We start from the raw sequence: 19,203 nt of genomic DNA, 5'->3' as shown, positions 1-19,203 counted from the left end.
ACAGTGCCGGGAGGGTTCCGCACTAGTCCCGCGAACAGCTGCTCCTTCACTCCCCGCATTAGGAGGCGCACCTTCTTTTCTTCCGTCATTGAAGAGTCGGCTCGCCTGAACAGCCGCGTCATGTCCTCAACGAACATGGCAACACTCTCGTTCGGACGCTGGTTTCGGGAATTGAGGAGCCGTTTCGCTTGCTCCTTTCGGTCAGAGCTTCGGAAAGTATTTCGCAACTGGTTGCAAAACTCTGGCCAGGTTATCATAGTGGCTTCATGGTTTTCGAACCAAGTGCGCGCAGAGTCCTCGAGATAAAAGTAGACGTACCGAAGCTTTCGCTGCTCGTTCCACTCGTTGACGCTGCCGCAACGGTTGTAGTCGTCAAGCCAGTCGTCGACGTCCTCATAAGGGTCACCGTGGAACGGCTTCGGAGTACGCGGGACGTTGAAGAACCATGGAGGAGGCAGCGTTGATGTTTCTTGGGTTTGCGTTCCCGCACTAGCCATAGTACTGCCGAGTTGAGGAAATGGTCCGAATTCAGGAGGTAGGCCTAGTTGTCGCCTGCTACGCCGTAGGTCAGCTGGTTCTTCCAAGTCGCGGCTAGTGTCGGGACCTTGCTGCTGATTGCAGTGCATACAACACTACCCAGCACCTCCACCAGAAAATGTCACGTGATCACAGAACGACCACAACGTCTGTTCACAGGAGCAGCACTGGACGTCGAGCCGAACCGAACGTTAGAGCACGAGCACACACCAACCGTCCTCTTCTTCTTTCTCACCATGGCACATACTCGCATTGGCGTGGCTAAACCTCGTTCCATGCCTGTGGCAATATATATATATATATATATATATATATATATATATATATATATATATATATATATATATATATATATATATATATATATATATATATATATATATATATATATATATATATATATATATATATATATATTTATATTTATATTTATATAGCTTTCAACATACAAAAACAAGTTAAAAACAAACTTAACATTACATGCGATTTCCGCGACAGGCACATGCGCGCTGATAGCACTAAATACAATAAGTACCATATGAATTGGCTGCATGCTGTAAATACCTGTGCTATTTTGAAATTTGGTGACACTATGCTGGTATATATATTCGCCCACGCTTGTAATTTGGTCATTGTGCGGAATGCTGTAATATAAAATTTTTGACAGCAGAAAATCTGAGAACCATGACTTGACAGGGTCGCGTCTTTTAAAAAGTATGTTACCTGTCCCTAGTTTCGTATCAGGTAAGGTGCATTCATGGTTCATTATTCATCAAGTCTTCCTGCAAAACACAGCAAGAAAAACTTGTATTCATTGGAAGGACCAGTGGTTAGTGCACATGTACGTGTTATCCTACATAAGCTGAGTCTTTCGACAATAACTCATCAGTTGCAATACAGCGCCTGTGTTTGCGTCTTCTTAGGTGGGCATGATTGTGTTGTATTGTATGCTGCTTCCTCAAAAGGAAAATAATGACTAGGTCGTTAGCTACCTGCTGCAACAAATAAAAAAAACAAGATGCAACATTTTTTTCTTTCAGTACTCCTCTTTCTGCCCCCCACCCCCCGCACACACACGCACACCAGAGCTATAAGCGTCCAAGAAGGAAGAGGGGCTGTTAACGGTTGCGCACCTGTCATTGCTTCTCTAAATGTTTCGGTGTGAGGGGGTTCATCGGAGCAGCGAGGATATAATGTACGACAGGAATCAAAGGTGAACATTCGACATAAGCCTGTCTGTTTTGGATAGAAACTGAAGGAATGAGAACTCCAACCAAAATATATTTAAGGAAAAAAAACCAGATGTTTCGAAGCTGGTCCGGCTTCTTCCTCAGGGGTGAGAGATTGGCTTCAAAACGTCGTTTTTTTAATATGTTTTGGTTGGACTTTTCTCATTACTTCAGTGTACTAATAGAAGTGGGGATGGTGGTAGAGGAAATGATTGCCCCAGTGGCTTTCGCAATACTTCATTAGGCAAAATATTTTCTCTTTTCATCTTGCTGTGTAATCTCCTATAGCCTTCTCATGACTCTCGGCTAAGCTTTGTTTTGTGCTCGGTAGCTCAGAATGAAGTGAGTTTCCACGAACCTTACCTGCCTTCCAAACCAGTTACTGCATGCAAGCTTCCCCTGAAATCTGTGTTTGAAGAAAAGGAAAAAGACGTTATCTTTCCTTGCGAGAGCAGGGCTCAGTGGCTTGAAGGGAGAGGGGGGGGTAGGGGAGAAAAGAGTTTAGAAGTAGGAAAGAGGAGAAGGTTTGGAAGAACGTGACGGTCATGGCTGCCAGAGCAGAAAGAGAATAGGGGCCGTTGGCAGGGCAGTGCGAGTCGTACGACTTGGAAATGTGGAGCTGGAACCACGTACGCACATACCTACGGCCATTCCCACAAGAAAAAAATGTCCTAGATCACATTTCTTGGGCAAGAATACAGAAAACTAGCTAAACGAGAAAAGTAAAAAAATTCCGCCATATCCACGAAGTGAATGATGATGAGTGGGCGAAGCTCCGGAGGTAAACCTGGTAAACCATGAATCCTCTGTACATTTTGCCCACTCGATTTTATTACATCGCTCCCCCTAGCGTACGTCGCCGCACAAAATCGAACGATTGCCTTCAACCAATGACACGCGCCATATGTGACATCATTCCTATTTTATAAGATCTCGCGTCTTTCATCAACTACAAGTACCGCTTTCTAGTTTATAACATCTTGCATCTTTTCATCATCAGCTACAAGTACCACCATCTAGTAAACACTACAAGAACTAAACGATAGGTGGCTACATACAGGAGACGGTACCGCCATCTAGTGAACACTGCAAGAACTAAACTAGAGGTGGCTACATACAGGGGACGGTACCGCCATCTAGTGAACACTGCAAGAACTAAACTAGAGGTGGCTACATACAGGCTACAGGGGACGCACAGCCCACGCCCTAAGGAGCTTCGCCCCTAATAAATAAACAACCGATAATCCAACCACCGATTGTCACCACAGCTGCGGAAAGAAGGAAAAACGTAATCCATGACCTCGGCACCAGCGGCTACACAGAGGCATTTATTCGCAGAACACTGTGTATAAGAAAAGACACGGGAAACACGACACCAATGGCACCGCAACGACGCCGCATGTCGACCCAACTTGAGCGCAGGGAACAGCGAACGGAGCACAATGGCAGAACACTCCGAGACCACTCGCAACATGTTTGCCCCATACCAGTCCCGAAGGCACGGTGTAGAGCTCGTTGCGATTTGTAGTATTTCAGCATTCCTTGAAGAGCAGAAAGAGCGCGAAAGATTGGGTACGAGAAACTTGAGCGTGGAAAACGACCTTGCCATCAAGCCTTTTGCAGTGTGGACTGGAAAAACGCAATGATGGGTGAGGGACGACAGGAAGTTCTTACGCGCTTCAAAGATGACTATGAATGGAAAAGTGTGTAAATGGGAATGAAAAAAAAAATCTACAAAAACACGGGCGTTGCTATGTTGTGTCGGTACAACAGAACTGCAGGCCTGTTGGAAAAAGAAGGCAGCAATATCTCATAAAGAGACTCGAGAATTAAAAGCCTCTCTGATTGCCGAGAGGTAAAAGAATTCTTCGACCACGTTTCAGCTTGAATAAATTTATTTCCGCGAGTGATGAAGGATCACGTACGGCTTGAACGGTGCGTTTCTGCCTCCTTCCTTCTTGAAATATGGCCGCGAGAATTTTCATGGTACCCTAAATTACGCAGCCGCTGTTTGATTGATAGCAAATGACATGACAAAATCCCATGGTCTGTATCATCGTACATTTTAACAAAACTTGAAATCCAGCCAGATGGCGCATTGCTATCGGGAAATTTTTAGCGCAAACTAATGCTTCCTCACGACGTTCACAAGCACCCATCCTGTCTCTCTCGTTCTTCTTAACGTCTTGTTTAGCGCTCACAACTATCCCAATTGCCACATTTATTCAAGAAAAAACTGAAGTAGCATCAGAGGGCACAAGCAGTTCAACGCAACAGAGAGAGAGAACGGGTACTCGATTGCTCACGAATCGTGCTGCTTTCTCGTCTTTGAAGTCACATTAATAATGAATCTGGAGCTTAGCACTTCTTCTCCGTTGATTAGGTACATCATCATAGATCAAGCTCAGTGTAGATTCCGATGTCACGTAATAAAGGTGTCCTGGAGTGGCACATTTGTCACAACAAGCTGCAGAACCCAATTCCATGCCTTCGTACCGTCATGCTCGTTGAATACAAACGTTTGTAGATTGGATTACAGAAACAACATTAAAAGGCCGAGAAATATTTAATTCCTCCGTTCGTTAGTAACGCACTTCGTTATGTATTCTGTTCTCTGGGAGCAGATCACGTGATGAATTAACATAAAGTGCTGTTTCTATTTCACCACAGTCAGCGAACGGTGCACTCTACAAACACATCACCTACATTAAACTTCGTGCCAACACTATGCATACTATCCTCAGTTACATCGCCAAAAAAAAAAATACGGGTTTCACGGAAAGAATTTCCTAATGCTTCGTTATATATTCAAACGTCAAACTTAAAAATAGCACCACCATGAACGGGATTAACTCCACGGCCGAATTTCACTGCAAAAAGCGCGTGAATAACTGCACCTTCCAGGTATGCAATAGACATTGCATGAGGTTTTAGATGTGTGGGGACATCATTAGTTCAGGTTACATTGTTTGAGCGTAGAATTAGCTGTTTAGTCACGTTTACTATGATTTTTAATGTTAATACTTCACCTCATCGGTCATTTAGTGACGGTCATTTCATTTCCACATCTTTAAACGAGTTACCCCAGTATCAGGAACCGCCTCCTACACAAATTGGACCCATCGAGAAAGCTTAAAGGTCTATCGGACCTCTCCCGCCAGGATGCAACTTTACTGTGCCGCCTGTGGTTAGGAGTAGCTTTTACAAAGGCGTACTCTTTTCGCATAGGAATGGCGGATAGCTCCCGATGTGAATCGTGCGACACTGACGAGACAATAGAACATCTACTGTGTTCATGTGAACGTTTTGCGAGCGAACGCAACTTGCTACGCGAAACGTTAGAGACACTAAACAATAGACCTTTTTCCGAAGAGAGGATACTTGGCTCATGGCTCTACGCGTCGCTGGCCAGCAAAGCGACGCGGGCATTGCTAAGTTTTCTAAAGACGACTGGACTACGCGACCGCTTATAAGCGTGCAATGGACAAGGTCACATCTACACACACGTTGCCCTTCACTTCTCTCTCTCTTTTCCTTTAATCCCCTCACCCCTTCCCCCAGTGCAGGGTAGCAAACCGGACGTGCGTCTGGTTGACCTCCCTGCCTTTCATTTCTTCCCTTCCTCCTCCTCCTAAATGAGAGTTATGAATAGTTGATATGCAAGTATTTTTTAAATATATATGACTGGTGTTTTTCAAAGGACCTAGAATGAGTTCCGGGGAGGGAGAGATATGAACAGTTTTATCATTTGAAAAATAAAGTTTTCGGCTTTACAAACCGGAACGTCAATACGACAACAAGGGACGCCATAGTAGGAGGTTTTAAATATTCGGAACCATGGGTCGGCTAAATAAATGGAGCCTACATAGACTCGCTCAGTAAATGTGCTTTTATCTTAGGACTATATATAGGGCCCAGACTATAGCCGGTATTTTGGTCACATATAAGTGACCAAAAATATTTTTCTTTGCAAAACATTTTCGCAATATACTGCTTTCAATGGAGTAATTCATCCCGACATTTTTTTAATACACCTGAGGTAGCCGCCAAAACACCTTGGACGTTTGGCGTGGAATGACCGATCAAACTTTACGTCGATACCTATCACTTTTCGTCTCCACTGTCTCTTTCTAAGTTCGCGTTCTTCCTTTCTTGACATTCAATTTCACAGTAATTTAAAAAATCCACATTATATTGGTTCTATAGAAGAAAATAACTTGTGGTATACGCATGTTAAATAAAACTTGGCTGTGCACTTACGCCCCATCTCACTGTTTTGTATCAATCATTTCACCGTTCTCATCTTACTTACCTTATTGCCCCGTGGTTGCGATGGCAAAGAATATGGTACTTGGGTTGTTCAAGACGACACTTTTTATTTCGTGAACGTGTGCCTAGAAAAGTACAAAGTGCTAGAAATTGACGCTTTACGCAGATAGCGGTGATCAGAGCATTGGTCGTCGGTAATATAATTTGCGCGAAGGTACGTCGCCATATACACCCGTGGCATCGAACATCATCCATATTGTAGGTGTCTCAAGCTTATCAGAAGATTCTAAAATAATCTAGAATTTTCGCAGACTGCCAAGCGTGCTTTGCGCAAGGCAATTGATTATTATGAGGTGTTTAACGTTTCAAAACCACCATATGATTATGAGAGATGCCGAAGTGGAGGACTCCAGAAATTATGACAACCTGGGATTCTTTAACATGCACCCAAATCTGAACTCATGGGCCTACAGCATTTTCGCCTCTATCGAAAATGCAGCCGCCACAGGCGTGATTCGATCGCGCGACCTGCGGGTCAGCAGCCGACTACCTTAGCTACTGAACCACAATGGCGGTGTCTTTGCGCAAGACAGTGACATAAAAATACAAGAGAAGTGGCAGTATAATAGTGTTGCGATAAAATTTCAGAAGATGCAACAGGCTCCACTGTGGATGCTATTTTCATACAGAACCGTCAGCGGATAGCCACGCGTTGCTAGGTGGATCGACGTCTTTGGGTATTTCGAGTAGGCTAAGTTTTTACCTAAAACATACGGCGTGACGACAGCACTCACGTTGACTGTAAATTTTAGCGAAACGAAGTTTACGCTTCGGTTGGATGATATGCATATTATTAAGAAGCTGTTGTGTATTCCTCAAAGGTCGAGAACATCAATCGTCGAGCGAACCTTCACTATCACGTGCTGGATGAAAGGAATATATCTATGTAATGTTTACAGCCAGCCTATAGACTGCAACTGACGGTGTGGCCCGACATCACTCCTGTAAGTCTATATATTTAGGGTTGTATCCGTTACAGTAAAAAGTAACTAAATATGTTACTAGTTACTCTAATAAAAAAGGGAACGTTTCACGGCTCCACGTTGTATATATACATAAAAAGGTAACGCATTACCATTACCGTAACCGAAAAAAACATAACGAATGTTACCTCTGCCGTAACTCCGGAACCATCAGTTTTAATCAATGTGTCTTTGCTGCAGAAACGCACAATGAGAATTTTTAAATTTCAAATTTATGTTTCACACATACTAACCCAAGCAAGAATTATACTCAATGTTCAATTAACGAGAATTATTTGTACAAATGTGCTGAACCTTAGCAATGCTATAAAGAGGCTTAATGACGCCTGCCCATGTGATGGCTTCTGACTCTGCAGTGACACAGGGTGAAACCATTTTTTTTATTGGAGCATTACACACAAAGTGAGGTTCGATAATCTACGGTATTCACAAAGAAGCTATCATTGAACTCTCAAGAAATTTACAACAATCGGCCTTTTCTTGATCCTTCAGCCCCTTCAATAAAGCATGTCGAAATCGGTACTGTTGGTCCTAGCAACCGAAATGGACCGCCGCGCGCCAGTAGGCAATCATGGAGGCCTACGGAGACCTACATTGGTGCCTTTTTATTGGGGGGGGGGGGGGTATTGGGAGATGTCGTGGGGAGGAGGGGGGACACATGCAAGTTTGTGACACCAGATGGGGCTTGCAGACGCGTAAGTCTAGAAAAATCACGAAGGGGCACACACATCTTGTTGCAATAGCAGCCATTTTGTTTTAATATTTTGCAGGTTTTATTTTTGTTTATATAAGAATTAAAATCATGCCTAGAAATCAAATTGACAAACGAGCATAAGTTCCCAGCACTCGTAATGACATTATTCTATTGAGTCTTTTCCGGAACCAGTCGAGAGTGGCAGTTGCGATTTCAATTGTCTCACACACCTGATGGGTATTGAGCACGTGTACACGCTACAAAAAAAAAGCATTGAAAAGTTAAATGTTTTATACATACTTATCAAGCATTCTTATTTGGGACGTTTTTAAGAGAAATTTTGATGGGGCCCACTTGCAAGGGGTGTCCCCCTCCCCTGACCGAGCACAAAGGGGTCGGGGAGTCAACGTTCTCTGCAGGCGTGGTCAACGGGCACCCAGGTCATGACCAGTATGAACTGTGCATCTGAGAAAATATTGCATTTGCTCTCATCTTCACATATGGCCATCGACAGGTTATTGTCTTGGGTGTAAGGAAACCCTTCTTTCAACTTGCATCATGGCTGAGGGAGGGGGTCGTGTTGCTGTCGCTAGAGTGGGTAGCGAGTGCTGGTGCGGCTTGAAGGAGTCAAGTGCCCCTTTTGCACCACGCTTATGTCTACACTTCATTCATTGAACACAACGGTGAGGTCTAGTTGACTAATGCGCAGATTTGTTTTATTCCGCATCTTATACCGCTACCTAAAACATTCTCACATTGTGAAAAGTAGGTATTTCGATTCGTTTGAAGGAAAGTAACATTCAAGGCATGACAGATACTCAAAAGAGCGCTTTCCTGCAATCGCAATAAGAAAACTCGTAGCAGAGGTGCTTCTTTTTTCGTGCAGCGTACAATGTAAACGTGAGATCCAATTCGGAAAAAGCGAACTGAGTGACGTGCGTCGGTGCTTGCTCAATGTTCAATGAAAGAAGGTTTCATGAAGTATGACGTAGCCAACAACAGAAACAAACTTCTGCATCTTAAATTTAAAAAAAGAACAAGCAAAGTGCTGCACATTCGTGGTAGAACATGGACATAGATTGAAATACGCGTTTTTTTATTATGAAAGCGAAATAAAAACTATTTTACAAAACGCTTTGCATTCATCGTGATGTCGGCACATCTGTGTAGTGTCATTAGTGCTATTTGGATAAAAATTTCTGAATTTCAACTAATTCAGTAACCTCTGGCAGAAGAACCCTTTGAATTTTTAGTTTCGGTTTCCGCGCCGTGGGCGCCGCCGCCGCCGATGAAAATTGGCCGCGCGCCGCCGCTGATAAATTAACCGGCGTGCGCCGACAACGCCGCCGCCACCGACTCTGAACGACCCCCACGCCGCCGCCGGTCGAAATCACCTCGGCGCACACCTCTAGGTGGCGCTAGGGTGGCTAGAATGCCACCCTAGCGCTACCGCATTTTCGTGACGAAGGTAGGGTGGCTACCCTAACGAAGGTGCAGTGGAGTTTATCCTTCTTGTCGCACATGTTCCTAGGTAGTACCTAGGCATAGGGAGATCTTTAACACGGTGCAAGAGTAGTGATCTCTATGGAACAAGCGGGGCTAAAGCTTCCCCAGATCCAATTTACCCGGTTAGATGAGAGAAAAGAAAGGGAGAAAGGCTCGTGTGAGACGAGTCCTGCCGACACAGTTGGCGCCACTCAAGCGCTACACTCGGCGTGGAGATGGCGAAGTGTTTTGTGCGTGGCTGTGCGTTGTTTTGAAGCTCCGACGCCGCGTTCAAGCGAACGCTGGTGAGTGCATACCACCGCTGCCACTTATCGCGAAAACGCAGAAATAAAAGTAGCGTAACTGACCTTTTTGAATCTTTCGAAGCTATATTGTGTGCAGTTGTATTATATTTATTTTTTTAAATTTATTTTTTTCTGTTTTTGCCGTGGGTTGTACTGTCTTTCATAGTGCTGCTAAGCAGGCGTGCAGAAAGATTGGCAAAAACGTTCTGCTATTTGGACCGCATTGGATTGCGTGAATATGTGAGGTACGTGCAGTGCCCACATGAGCCGGTCGGCCCCATCATCACTGGGCCTTCGTTGGACCGCGTTAGGATTGTTGCACGTCGTCTTAGTCGACGTTATTTAGTGTGTGAAGAAATCGACCTACGCACCAGGCAATATGGCCTTTTTCGTTTGCTACCGCTCAATAACGACATATTTTGGTTCGTGGAACGTGGTTCTGCCTGCCCAATAACAAGGTAGCAGTGCGAGCGTAAATATTCCACACCAGATTGCACAAACTAATTTCTTTATGCGTGCATTTTTTTTATTCATTTTTCATGCTGCCGCTTTCGTATCTGCTACGCATTTCTTGTGAGCTTTATAATGATCGCGTTGAAGCACAGTTCCAATCATAACATAGAGACTGGCAAAACAACTGAACATGTTACGTCAATTCCGCGTGTTTGTTATTAAGGGATGTTTTCCTAGCCTCATCATTTCACGAGTGCTGGCACCTGCTGCCTTGCTGAGTATAAAATGGCCCACCAAGCATGCATGTGTAACTGAGCATGTGGCGCTGAGCATGCAGCCATTGAGGACCAAACTTCCAAAGTGATTATATGCTACTTGGTAAGTGACCAAGTAGACGAAACAAGAGAGAACAGAAGTCTACATCAAAAGCAGCCAAGTGTGGATCATGCAGTAAAATAGTGCTGAGCTACAGGGATGTGAACGAGCTTTTTTTTTTTGTGTGTGTGTGTGGCCTAGGGTAGACTGGCTCGTACCTACGAGGTGGATTGACCACACTGTCCAGTCATAAAGGATAACCAGCACCAGTAGCTGAGGTTAATATGGCAGACTGGAATATGAGCCCAATAGCATATTACTTGTAGTCTAAATTGATTGTGTTACACACCGTCATTTCATCTCTGCATTTTTAAATCGCCGAGCATTCCGCAAATAACATTTAAAATTTTCAATTACGCATTCTTGGTCAATCCCTCATAGCAAATATGTGGAAAAACAGACAAACGTGGCAGCAAAGTGTGTAGGACAAAGAAGACATTTTAGTGAATGGTTAAATGTTCATCTATCTCCTTTTCATATGTAGGCATGAGGTTTGCCTTTTTCACAGTGAAACTCGCCATGAGATCACAACAAGGGCGTCGTAGTTGTTCACCACCGCCGGCGATATCCGTAACTGCTATCACATGAAATAATAAGAAAAAAATGTAAAGAAAACATATCCAGGATTGAATGAGGTCCGAACCTGGGTCCTCTGTTTGGCGGCCCAGTATTTTACCTCAGAGCCATGCCAGTTCTGAAATATTCTGCTCACAAATACAAGTGTTATGTCTGGAAGAAGCCTCGTTAACATGCGTAAGACAGAGTGGCAGAAGAGTAAAATAACAACCAGGCGTCACAGAAAACGACTTATGTAACCAGGCGTCAGACAATGTAAATTGTGTATCGAGCAAGTCATTGAAGGCTTCCAACCCATTGCAAAGGGCTCAGTCAAAATTTTTGTTGTAATCAGTCACCGAATCAATTAACTTAGTAGTGGGTGTCTTGCAAGTGTACTTGTGTTAGTAGCCCCAAGAAACTTTTGCTGTGACTGTGCTGCACTTTCCGCACATGCCATGAAGTTTTCTCGTGCTGCTGCTGCTTTGAAATGCTTGTCTTTGAACTCTAGTTTGATTAGCTACAGCTTGGCCAAAAGATACTGCCTTGTATGACTGGTATTAGCGTGGCATGGTTGGTCTGTGCTAAAGTAATCAATACAAAAAATTTTAACCTAATAAATGTATTATCCGAAACATTCATCAGGTTGAAAATGCCCCAATAAATGTTTGATGTGAAAATGTTCATGTGGTGGTATTCTTAATTGTATTACATTCTAACCTTGATATAATAAACACGAATGTAATAAAATATTGGGTCTTATTTTTATGTAAAATGCAACTTTGTTGTAATGAGGTTTAAGTGTATTATTTATTTGCTACTAATTGGTACACTCAGAAAAACAATTCAACACCACTTTCATTGAAGCTGACTGAGATTCTCAGTTTAACTTACAAACCATTAGTCAAAACATAGTCACCGGCAAGGAGATTCAACTTGACAGCTGTGCCAATCATATTTTTCAGTCAAGAAAATTGTCAGTGAGCACTGGCATGCAGCTGGCCAGGTTTCAGTGCCTTGTGGGATTAAAAGCCATTAGATCCACAAATGGCAATTGTAATCAAAAGCAGGGCTGTGTGTTTAGACGATGCCCTTGCCATTTCTTGTAAATCTAAGACAATTGCATTGAAGTAGACTAGGCAGGAAGTTGACTGTCTCCTCATGGCCTTTTAAGAAGTAGGTTACCAGTCATTAGCAAGCTGTACTAGGTAAGAAAACATGACTTGTGGCCCTTTCTGTAATTTTAACACGAAAATTGTTTTATGCCAGGGTCCATCAAGACTTCAGTGACATATTTTCGTCATGGAAATGACGCTGAAAAAGTACACATAAGCAGAAGACAACATTTTCTTAACGGCCGTTCAACTTTGGTCAGCAAAAAGAGATGCCATGCACGCTGTCCACTGTGCCCTGGTCCCATACTCTGAATGCCTTACAAACGCGCCTGTTATGCCTTGGTGGTGCAGGCTGAGACGTTTACTTTAAGTTTTCTTTAAGCCTCAACATAATTTCTGTCCTCACACAGTGCTCTTGCTAATGTGAAGAAATGTATCATGATTGCGAAATCCTCGATAAGTTCCATCAAAGTGTCGTTTTTATGCGTTCTTCCCGTTTGGCACATTTAGAATAGGAAAACTGCAGTTTTGTCAATGCACTGCCAGGAATGAACCTATCTTTTGCATCGGCTTCGCTCATAGCCTTCATGCATACCAAAAATAGCTCTGTGACGCATGACTACACCATACTAAGACTGCTTCACATGGTCGTAAATCTGCATTTCGGCTAACGGGGAAGACACGATGTGCGTTGCGTTTCCTTCTGGTCATACAGCAGTGTTCAATTAACATGCCGCTAGTAGGCGACATTAGCCCAAGTTTGGTGTCCAATCAGTGATGCTCTTCTGGCTGTCACACCACTTTCTCTCATTTCGCTCCACTGTACAGCTATATGACCACAACGGCTTGTTTAACCATTGATCATGGACCCTAGTCTTTGGAATGCAGATGTACCACCAAGCGGCAGCTTTGGTGCATGCACATCAAACAGTGCTATATATGCCAAACACCAATAGGCATTGTGAAACGTCTCTTGTAAAGTATATAAACATTCAACCACTTATGTTAAGACAGGTTTCACATTTGTGTTATCCGTATTCCTATGATGGAGGGATCAACTGTGGTTTTTTTCTGTGTACATAAATGCTACTAACATTTAACCATTTTTTGCTAGATAGGTCAGAGGATTGCGTCAATCTTTTGGCTCATATATAGCACTCGTTGGGAATCATTTTAATGGGCTAGGTTTTGCCAGAGCAGCTTTGATCTTCAGCCATTCCTTGAACTTCAAACATTATCTGGAATGACTTTGTCAATTCTGATGTCTGTATCAATCAGAACAGACTGTTTTGCTTTGCCCTTGGCATTGAATTGTTTTTCTCCTGTGTGCCATTTCGTGAAGTTACCCATTCTCTTTATTCTAAAAGGCAAGTCGTGCTATAGCATAGACGCAAGTTCAGTCACTCAAGCGCCATTCGTGGTGTCTTGACTTCTTTCTTGTGTCCGTGTTTTCACGCCCTGTATGATGAATACCTTCCGAATAGTTCAGCTCTCTTTTGCCACCTACTCTTTTCCTTTCCAGCAGGCTATTCGTGCAAATGGATGTGAGCAAAGTAAGCCCAGAATGGAGAAAACGAGTTCGTTCGGAGTACATGAGACTCCGGCAAATAAAACGCTTCAAAAGGCATGACGAAGTCATGGTGTGTATCATGTTTTGCTGTGAATTTCCGATCAAGATGTGAATTGCCATGAATGCCTAGAAAAAGCAAAAATGTTTGTTAAAAAAAAAAGCTATGCTTTGGGAGTTCTTCTAGTGACACACAAGTGTTGCCCTCATAGGTAGCAGCCATCCCTGGAATGCCATTTTTGGGCTGCATAGGCATGGCATCTTTCACTTACTATCTAGCATTGTAAGCGTTTTGTACGCTGTCTCATGGCACGCACAATCTGCATCCAACAGAATGCATGTTTAGCTCCGAATTTTCGCAAATTTAGGAGCAAAGATTTAGAATTGCTCTAGTGTGTACAGTCCTCCCTGTCAGCTTTACATATTGTCCTGCAGGGAGCTTTTATTTTCACTTCCATAAAATTCAACAAAAGGTTTAGCGGTAGTGTTACCTTGGTTTTTATGTGTGTGTGTTATGGGCACAATGCCTTCTTGCAGGTCACGTACATACGTTCATATTTTGCAAGAATGGATACATGGCACAGTGTTTAAAGCTCTTGCCTTCAGAGCATGGGGGCCTGAGTTCAAACCCAAACACCGGAGTGGGAACTTTTCTTTATTTCTTTATAGTGGTCATTGTCTTATGTGCCAGGAGGCTGGATGAATAAATAGTTTTAAATTCATAAAGATTTCTCTGCTGGCTGAGCAAGAAGAGTCTACCTATTTTTCTGGCACATAAGGTCATCATTATAAAGGAATATATTTTAGGAAAGTTTTTCACTCCCCTTCTTATATTAAAAAAATGTATTAAACAAATGCATGCAAGGTTGATAAAAGATGACATTTTTGAGATATTTACTCGTAAATTAAGCATGAAAGCCACCATGATCAAAATAAATGAGAGGGTTCATTATATTCTCCAATGTCTTCTCTTTGTGGTGTCGAAATTTTCATTATAAATTTTGTTTACAGTGAAGAAATTTGTAATTTTTGTTTAGGGTGAAGAAATAATTTTTGATGCCCACAACCGATTTCGCTGGCAGGTGCTGGCGAACAGAGGCATTTTCCACGCTTTTTAGATTACTGCTATTGATTGTTGATTATATCTTTAGTTTGTATTGTTTTAGACCTTGTTAGATTATTTTCATTGGTTTGGGCATTGCTAGCATTGCTTTAGGCCTTTATTGAGTGCTATGTCACCGTGCTACAGGAGGCAGTAGATGAATGATGAGCTGGGGTCCTAAATGGCTGTAGAATTGAAACCAAAAGAACTTCAATATTTACTACCGCAAGGAAGACCACAATCTAGCAGCAAAGTGGAACTAACTTCTTCGCCACTTCGCATTGCAAAAGCACATGTCACTGTGTCAGCAGCCCACTTAAACTTATCCCGCAGGGGCGTCTGTGTAAGTAAGTGTTTGGTGCATAGCGACACCACGGACCCGAGCTAATGGGGGGTTTGGACTCCCTCCTACTCCTAGCCGTGAGTGGTTTTGCCGTGTCCGGGGAAAAGGGGATCCCGGGGGCTAGCCGACGCCGGGTGATTGGACCTTTAAGGCCCCCCAGCAGAGGCAACACACCCCTTTGGCCCCAGCTTCATGTAGACAGCACCCCTGGGCTGACCCACTCAGGGGAAAATCGGCAGTCGCTTTTTCCCATCTCTCTTTAGCTAGATCTTCATCTTTTTCTCGGTCCTGTCTACTTCTCTCTTTTGTTTACTTCTAGTTCTTCCTGGCAGCAAGGGTTAATTTCATGTGGTCACCCCACCTTGGGATACGTCACATTAGGTTATATTGGCGGTGTACAGCTGGTGTATGCAAGCCATTTCTTCATGTCTTGCAGTGTTCCCTCATTGGGCTCGGTGGTAAGTGGCTGCCACCACTACTGAACAAAATTCATATTTTATGGCCAAAAACTTGCAACTCTCCATTGATTGCTCCCTGAAGAGGGTGCACACCGAAGCAAGTTTTCAACTTTTCCAACTCGACAATGACAACTTTCCACGCTACCAAGTTATCCATAGTGATACATCAGCAAAACCTGTCAGAAAACTTTCCCTGTTCCTAGTTTCAAGGTGCCTAATAGACACACTTGGAACAGGTTACAAAGCAACGAAAATGGTCAGTAGAGACCTCTTCATTAAGTCAGAGACAGGGAACAATATGAAAAACTATCCAGCTTGAAACCTTTTGGTGATGTCCCCATCACTGTATAGGCACATTGTTCGATGAACACTGTCCGAGGAGTTGTGTCAGAGGATGACCTAGTTGACTTGACAGATGCCAACTTCTTGATGGCTGGAAAGAAGAGAATGTAAATAATATCCAGAGAATTAAGATGAAGCGAGATGGCAAAAATATTCCAACAAAACATAATCATTAACTTTGGCTCCAGCATTCTTCCTGAGACACTTGCACCTGGGTACACAAAGCTCCGTTTTCGACCATACATACCTAACCCCCAACAGTGCTTCCAATGTCAGAGATATGGCCACGGCTCGCAAAGCTCTCGTGGCCGGCAAACTTGTGCACAATGTAGAGTTTCAGGCCACACCTCCGACTCCTGCAAAGAACCAGCACACTGCGTCAACTGTGATGCCAATCATGCCGCATATTCACAGTCGTATTTATTTTGGAAAAAGAGATCATCACATTGAAGGTGAAGAAGAATATCTCATTTCAAGAAGCAAGAAGAAGAGTTTTGCCATTCTATGGCCCAACAACATATGCTTATGTGGCGCGTCAGGGGGCAGCATTGCACTAGCCCTCGCCACTCCTTCGGCAGAGCGAGCCATCAGCTGCATCTCCTGCCCCCAAGGCGGCAGTAGTTCAGTCTACTCTGCCTACACACGAACAGAGATCGGAGACCTCAGGGTCCTCAGGTCTCAAGGCCTTACCTCGCCAGGCGAGGTCTAAACTTTGAACAACCAGACCGCACATGTGGGCATCCAGTACCTCCGAGGAGGCAATGGATACGGTAGCACCCCTGTTGCCATTAGAAAGAGCGGCGTGGCTTCTTGGAGCACACCAAGAAAACAAAAAAGCAAATAACGGGGCACATTGACAGCCCTGTTACTTGAATTCCAAGTTTCCTCCTAAACAGCCACTCGCTTTTCGTACACACAGCACTATATTGCTGTCATCGTGAACACAAAAATTATACAGTGGTGGAACGTCGGGAGCCTTCTCAGGAACCTTGAGGATGTCCAAGAACTTTTACACAAACACCCACCAAAAGTGGTGTGTGTACAAGAAACACTTAAAACCAAAACAACACTAACTTTCTATGTAACTACATTATTTTCTTAAAGGACCGTGATAATGCCATGATATCATGCGGAGGTGTAGCCTTTATAGTCGATGAAGGAATCGCATGCACACACAACCCTGAACGTCCCTTGAGGCAGTGGCTGTTCGAATTGTCCTTTTGGACAAACTGATCACAATTTGCACTATTTACATTCTTCTGAACTATCAGGTACAGAAACAAGATTTCCAATCTTTAATTGGTGAACTTCCAGAACCTTACCTTCTCCTCGGAAACTTTAATGCACATAACCGGCTATGGGGTGGCTCTCGATATGACGCGCGAGGTCGGCTGTTGAACAGTTCCTTCTCTCATTGAGCGCGTGTCTTCTCAATCGAAAAGAAACAACCTATTCTAATCTTCCTAACAATACTTATTTTCCCATAGACCTAAACAGAGTATCTTCATCGCTTGTGCCTCTACTCTAATGGAAAGTCATCAGTAATCCCTACGGAAGTGACCATTTTCCCGTAGTTTTGAGTATACATCAACTGAATGTTCACCACAGGTTTCCAAATGGCTCATGACCAGAACCGACTGAGAGCAGTTTTTTGCCATCGTTCATTCAGGTTGGAGACTGACGTATGTACTTTAAGCATAGATGCTGCTGTCGGCTATTTCACAGCTTTTTTGATTGATGCTGCAACAAAAGGCATACCACAAGCGAATGGATTCTTTGGAAAACGATGTTTGCAGTGGTGGAACTTGGAGTGTCAAAATGCGCAAACAGCAAAACAAAGCATGGTGGCTGCTTCGGGAGTCTCCGACAGCTGAGAATCTCGAAAGCTTTAAGAAAATAAAGTCTGAAGGCAGGAGAACATGCCGGCAAGCCAGGAGAGAAAGTTGGTGAAAGCTTTTATGGGGCATTAATTCGTATACGCACGAGTGCAAAGTCTGGAACATGGTTAGCAGGTTAACAGGAAAAGAACCACATTCACTCTCTTTAGTAAGCACACAAGGCGATAGCTTGGAAGACCAGGCGACAGGAAAAACCACATTCACTCCCTCTAGTAAACACACAAGGCGATAGCTGAGAAGACCAGGCGAACTTCCTAGGCACCTACTTCGAACGAATGTTGAGCTCGTCGCACTATTCTGAAGCCTTCCAATGATACAAAACAAAAATGGAAAAACAGAAACTAGAGCGGAAATCCACAAAACACGAGGCATACAATGAACCGTTTCGTTCAGCTGAGCTGCAGGCATCGCTAAGTTGCTGCTATAAATTCGCTCCAGGCTCCGACCTAGTTCTATACGAAATGCTAAAACATCTGCCCTCTGAAACTCAAAATGCCCTCCTTTCTCTGTATAATGCTGTTTGGTTTTACGGTGTGATTCCCACTGCCTGGAAAGAAGCCATTAGTGTTCCACTTCTAAAATGGGGCAAGGACCCATCCTTAGTCTTCAATTACAGGCCTATCACCCTTACCAGTTGTTTGTGCAACGTCTTTGAAGAGATGATAAATAGAAGACTGATGCACTTTCTTGAAACAAACAGCCTACTTGAGCCACACCAGTAGAGGTTTAGAGATGGAAAATCTACCACAGGCGACCTTATTTGTATCGAGGCACAAATCCGTGACGCTTTTGTCCATAACTAATTTCTACAGGGAAGGCTATTATAAGATACATATGTATCTATTATGTGTACCCAGAAAGTGTGCTTGTAGCAGTGACCGAATGAGTGTTTAGAAGAAGCTCTGAAAGGCAGCTCTTTTAGCTTTTGCTGTGACTGTGCTGCGTTTTCTGCGCAGGCCTGGCATTTTTTTTTTTCTCTTTGTGTTTCTCAACATGGAGAAAGCCTATGGCACTACGTGGCGTTTCGGCATACTGAGAAACCTTTCACATTCAGGTGTGCGCGACAGAACGGTCTGTGTAATTTAAAGTTATCTGTCCAGTCGGACACTCCATGTTAGAGTGGGGACTGTTCTGTCAGAAACATTTGTGCAGGAGACACGTATGCCACAAGGAGGTGTATTGAGTTGTACTCTTTTTATAATCGAAATGAAGTCCTTGCATATGTCCATCCCATGAAGCATATGCACATATCTCGATGACGTGCAAATCAGCTTTAAATCATGCAGCTTTTCAATGTGTGAATGGCAGGTTCAGTTGGGTTTGAACAAGCTTTTGAAATGTGCAGATGAAAATGCGTTTAAACTGAACCCACAAAAGAGTGCTTGTGTCTTATTCCCCAGAAAGAGAGGCCTTCATCCTGATCCGAACGTTCA

The 19,203-nt window shown here is 43.5% G+C and overlaps 1 protein-coding gene and 1 long non-coding RNA gene across 11 annotated transcripts in view; one reads left to right on the top strand and one right to left on the bottom strand.

Moving 5' to 3' along the window:
* Positions 1–9,341: 9,341 nt before the first annotated feature.
* LOC119181087 (histone-lysine N-methyltransferase E(z)) overlaps positions 9,342–19,203 on the top strand; it is an 89,122-nt gene continuing 79,260 nt past the window's right edge. For 7 of the 10 annotated variants that reach the window (XM_075876877.1, XM_075876871.1, XM_075876874.1 and 4 more), the window contains exons 1-2: positions 9,342–9,562; positions 13,583–13,700. In XM_075876877.1, coding sequence (XP_075732992.1) covers positions 9,357–9,562; positions 13,583–13,700 — 324 coding nt within the window. In that variant the 5' untranslated portion in view covers positions 9,342–9,356. Of the gene's footprint in view, positions 9,563–13,582; positions 13,701–15,416; positions 15,531–19,203 lie in introns of those variants that run through there. The other 3 variants (XM_037432267.2, XM_075876876.1, XM_075876875.1) reach the window with 3 other exon arrangements.
* Positions 15,787–19,203, bottom strand: part of LOC142775471 (uncharacterized) — an 84,466-nt gene continuing 81,049 nt past the window's right edge. The window contains exon 3 of the long non-coding RNA XR_012886775.1: positions 15,787–16,228. This is a non-coding gene — a long non-coding RNA (uncharacterized LOC142775471). The remainder of the gene's footprint in view (positions 16,229–19,203) is intronic.

The sequence above is a fragment of the Rhipicephalus microplus genome, chromosome X (assembly GCF_043290135.1).
Source record: "Rhipicephalus microplus isolate Deutch F79 chromosome X, USDA_Rmic, whole genome shotgun sequence".
NCBI lineage: Eukaryota > Metazoa > Arthropoda > Arachnida > Ixodida > Ixodidae > Rhipicephalus > Rhipicephalus microplus.
Note: the sequence above shows the minus strand (reverse complement) of the source record. Positions and strands in the feature narration are given on the sequence as shown.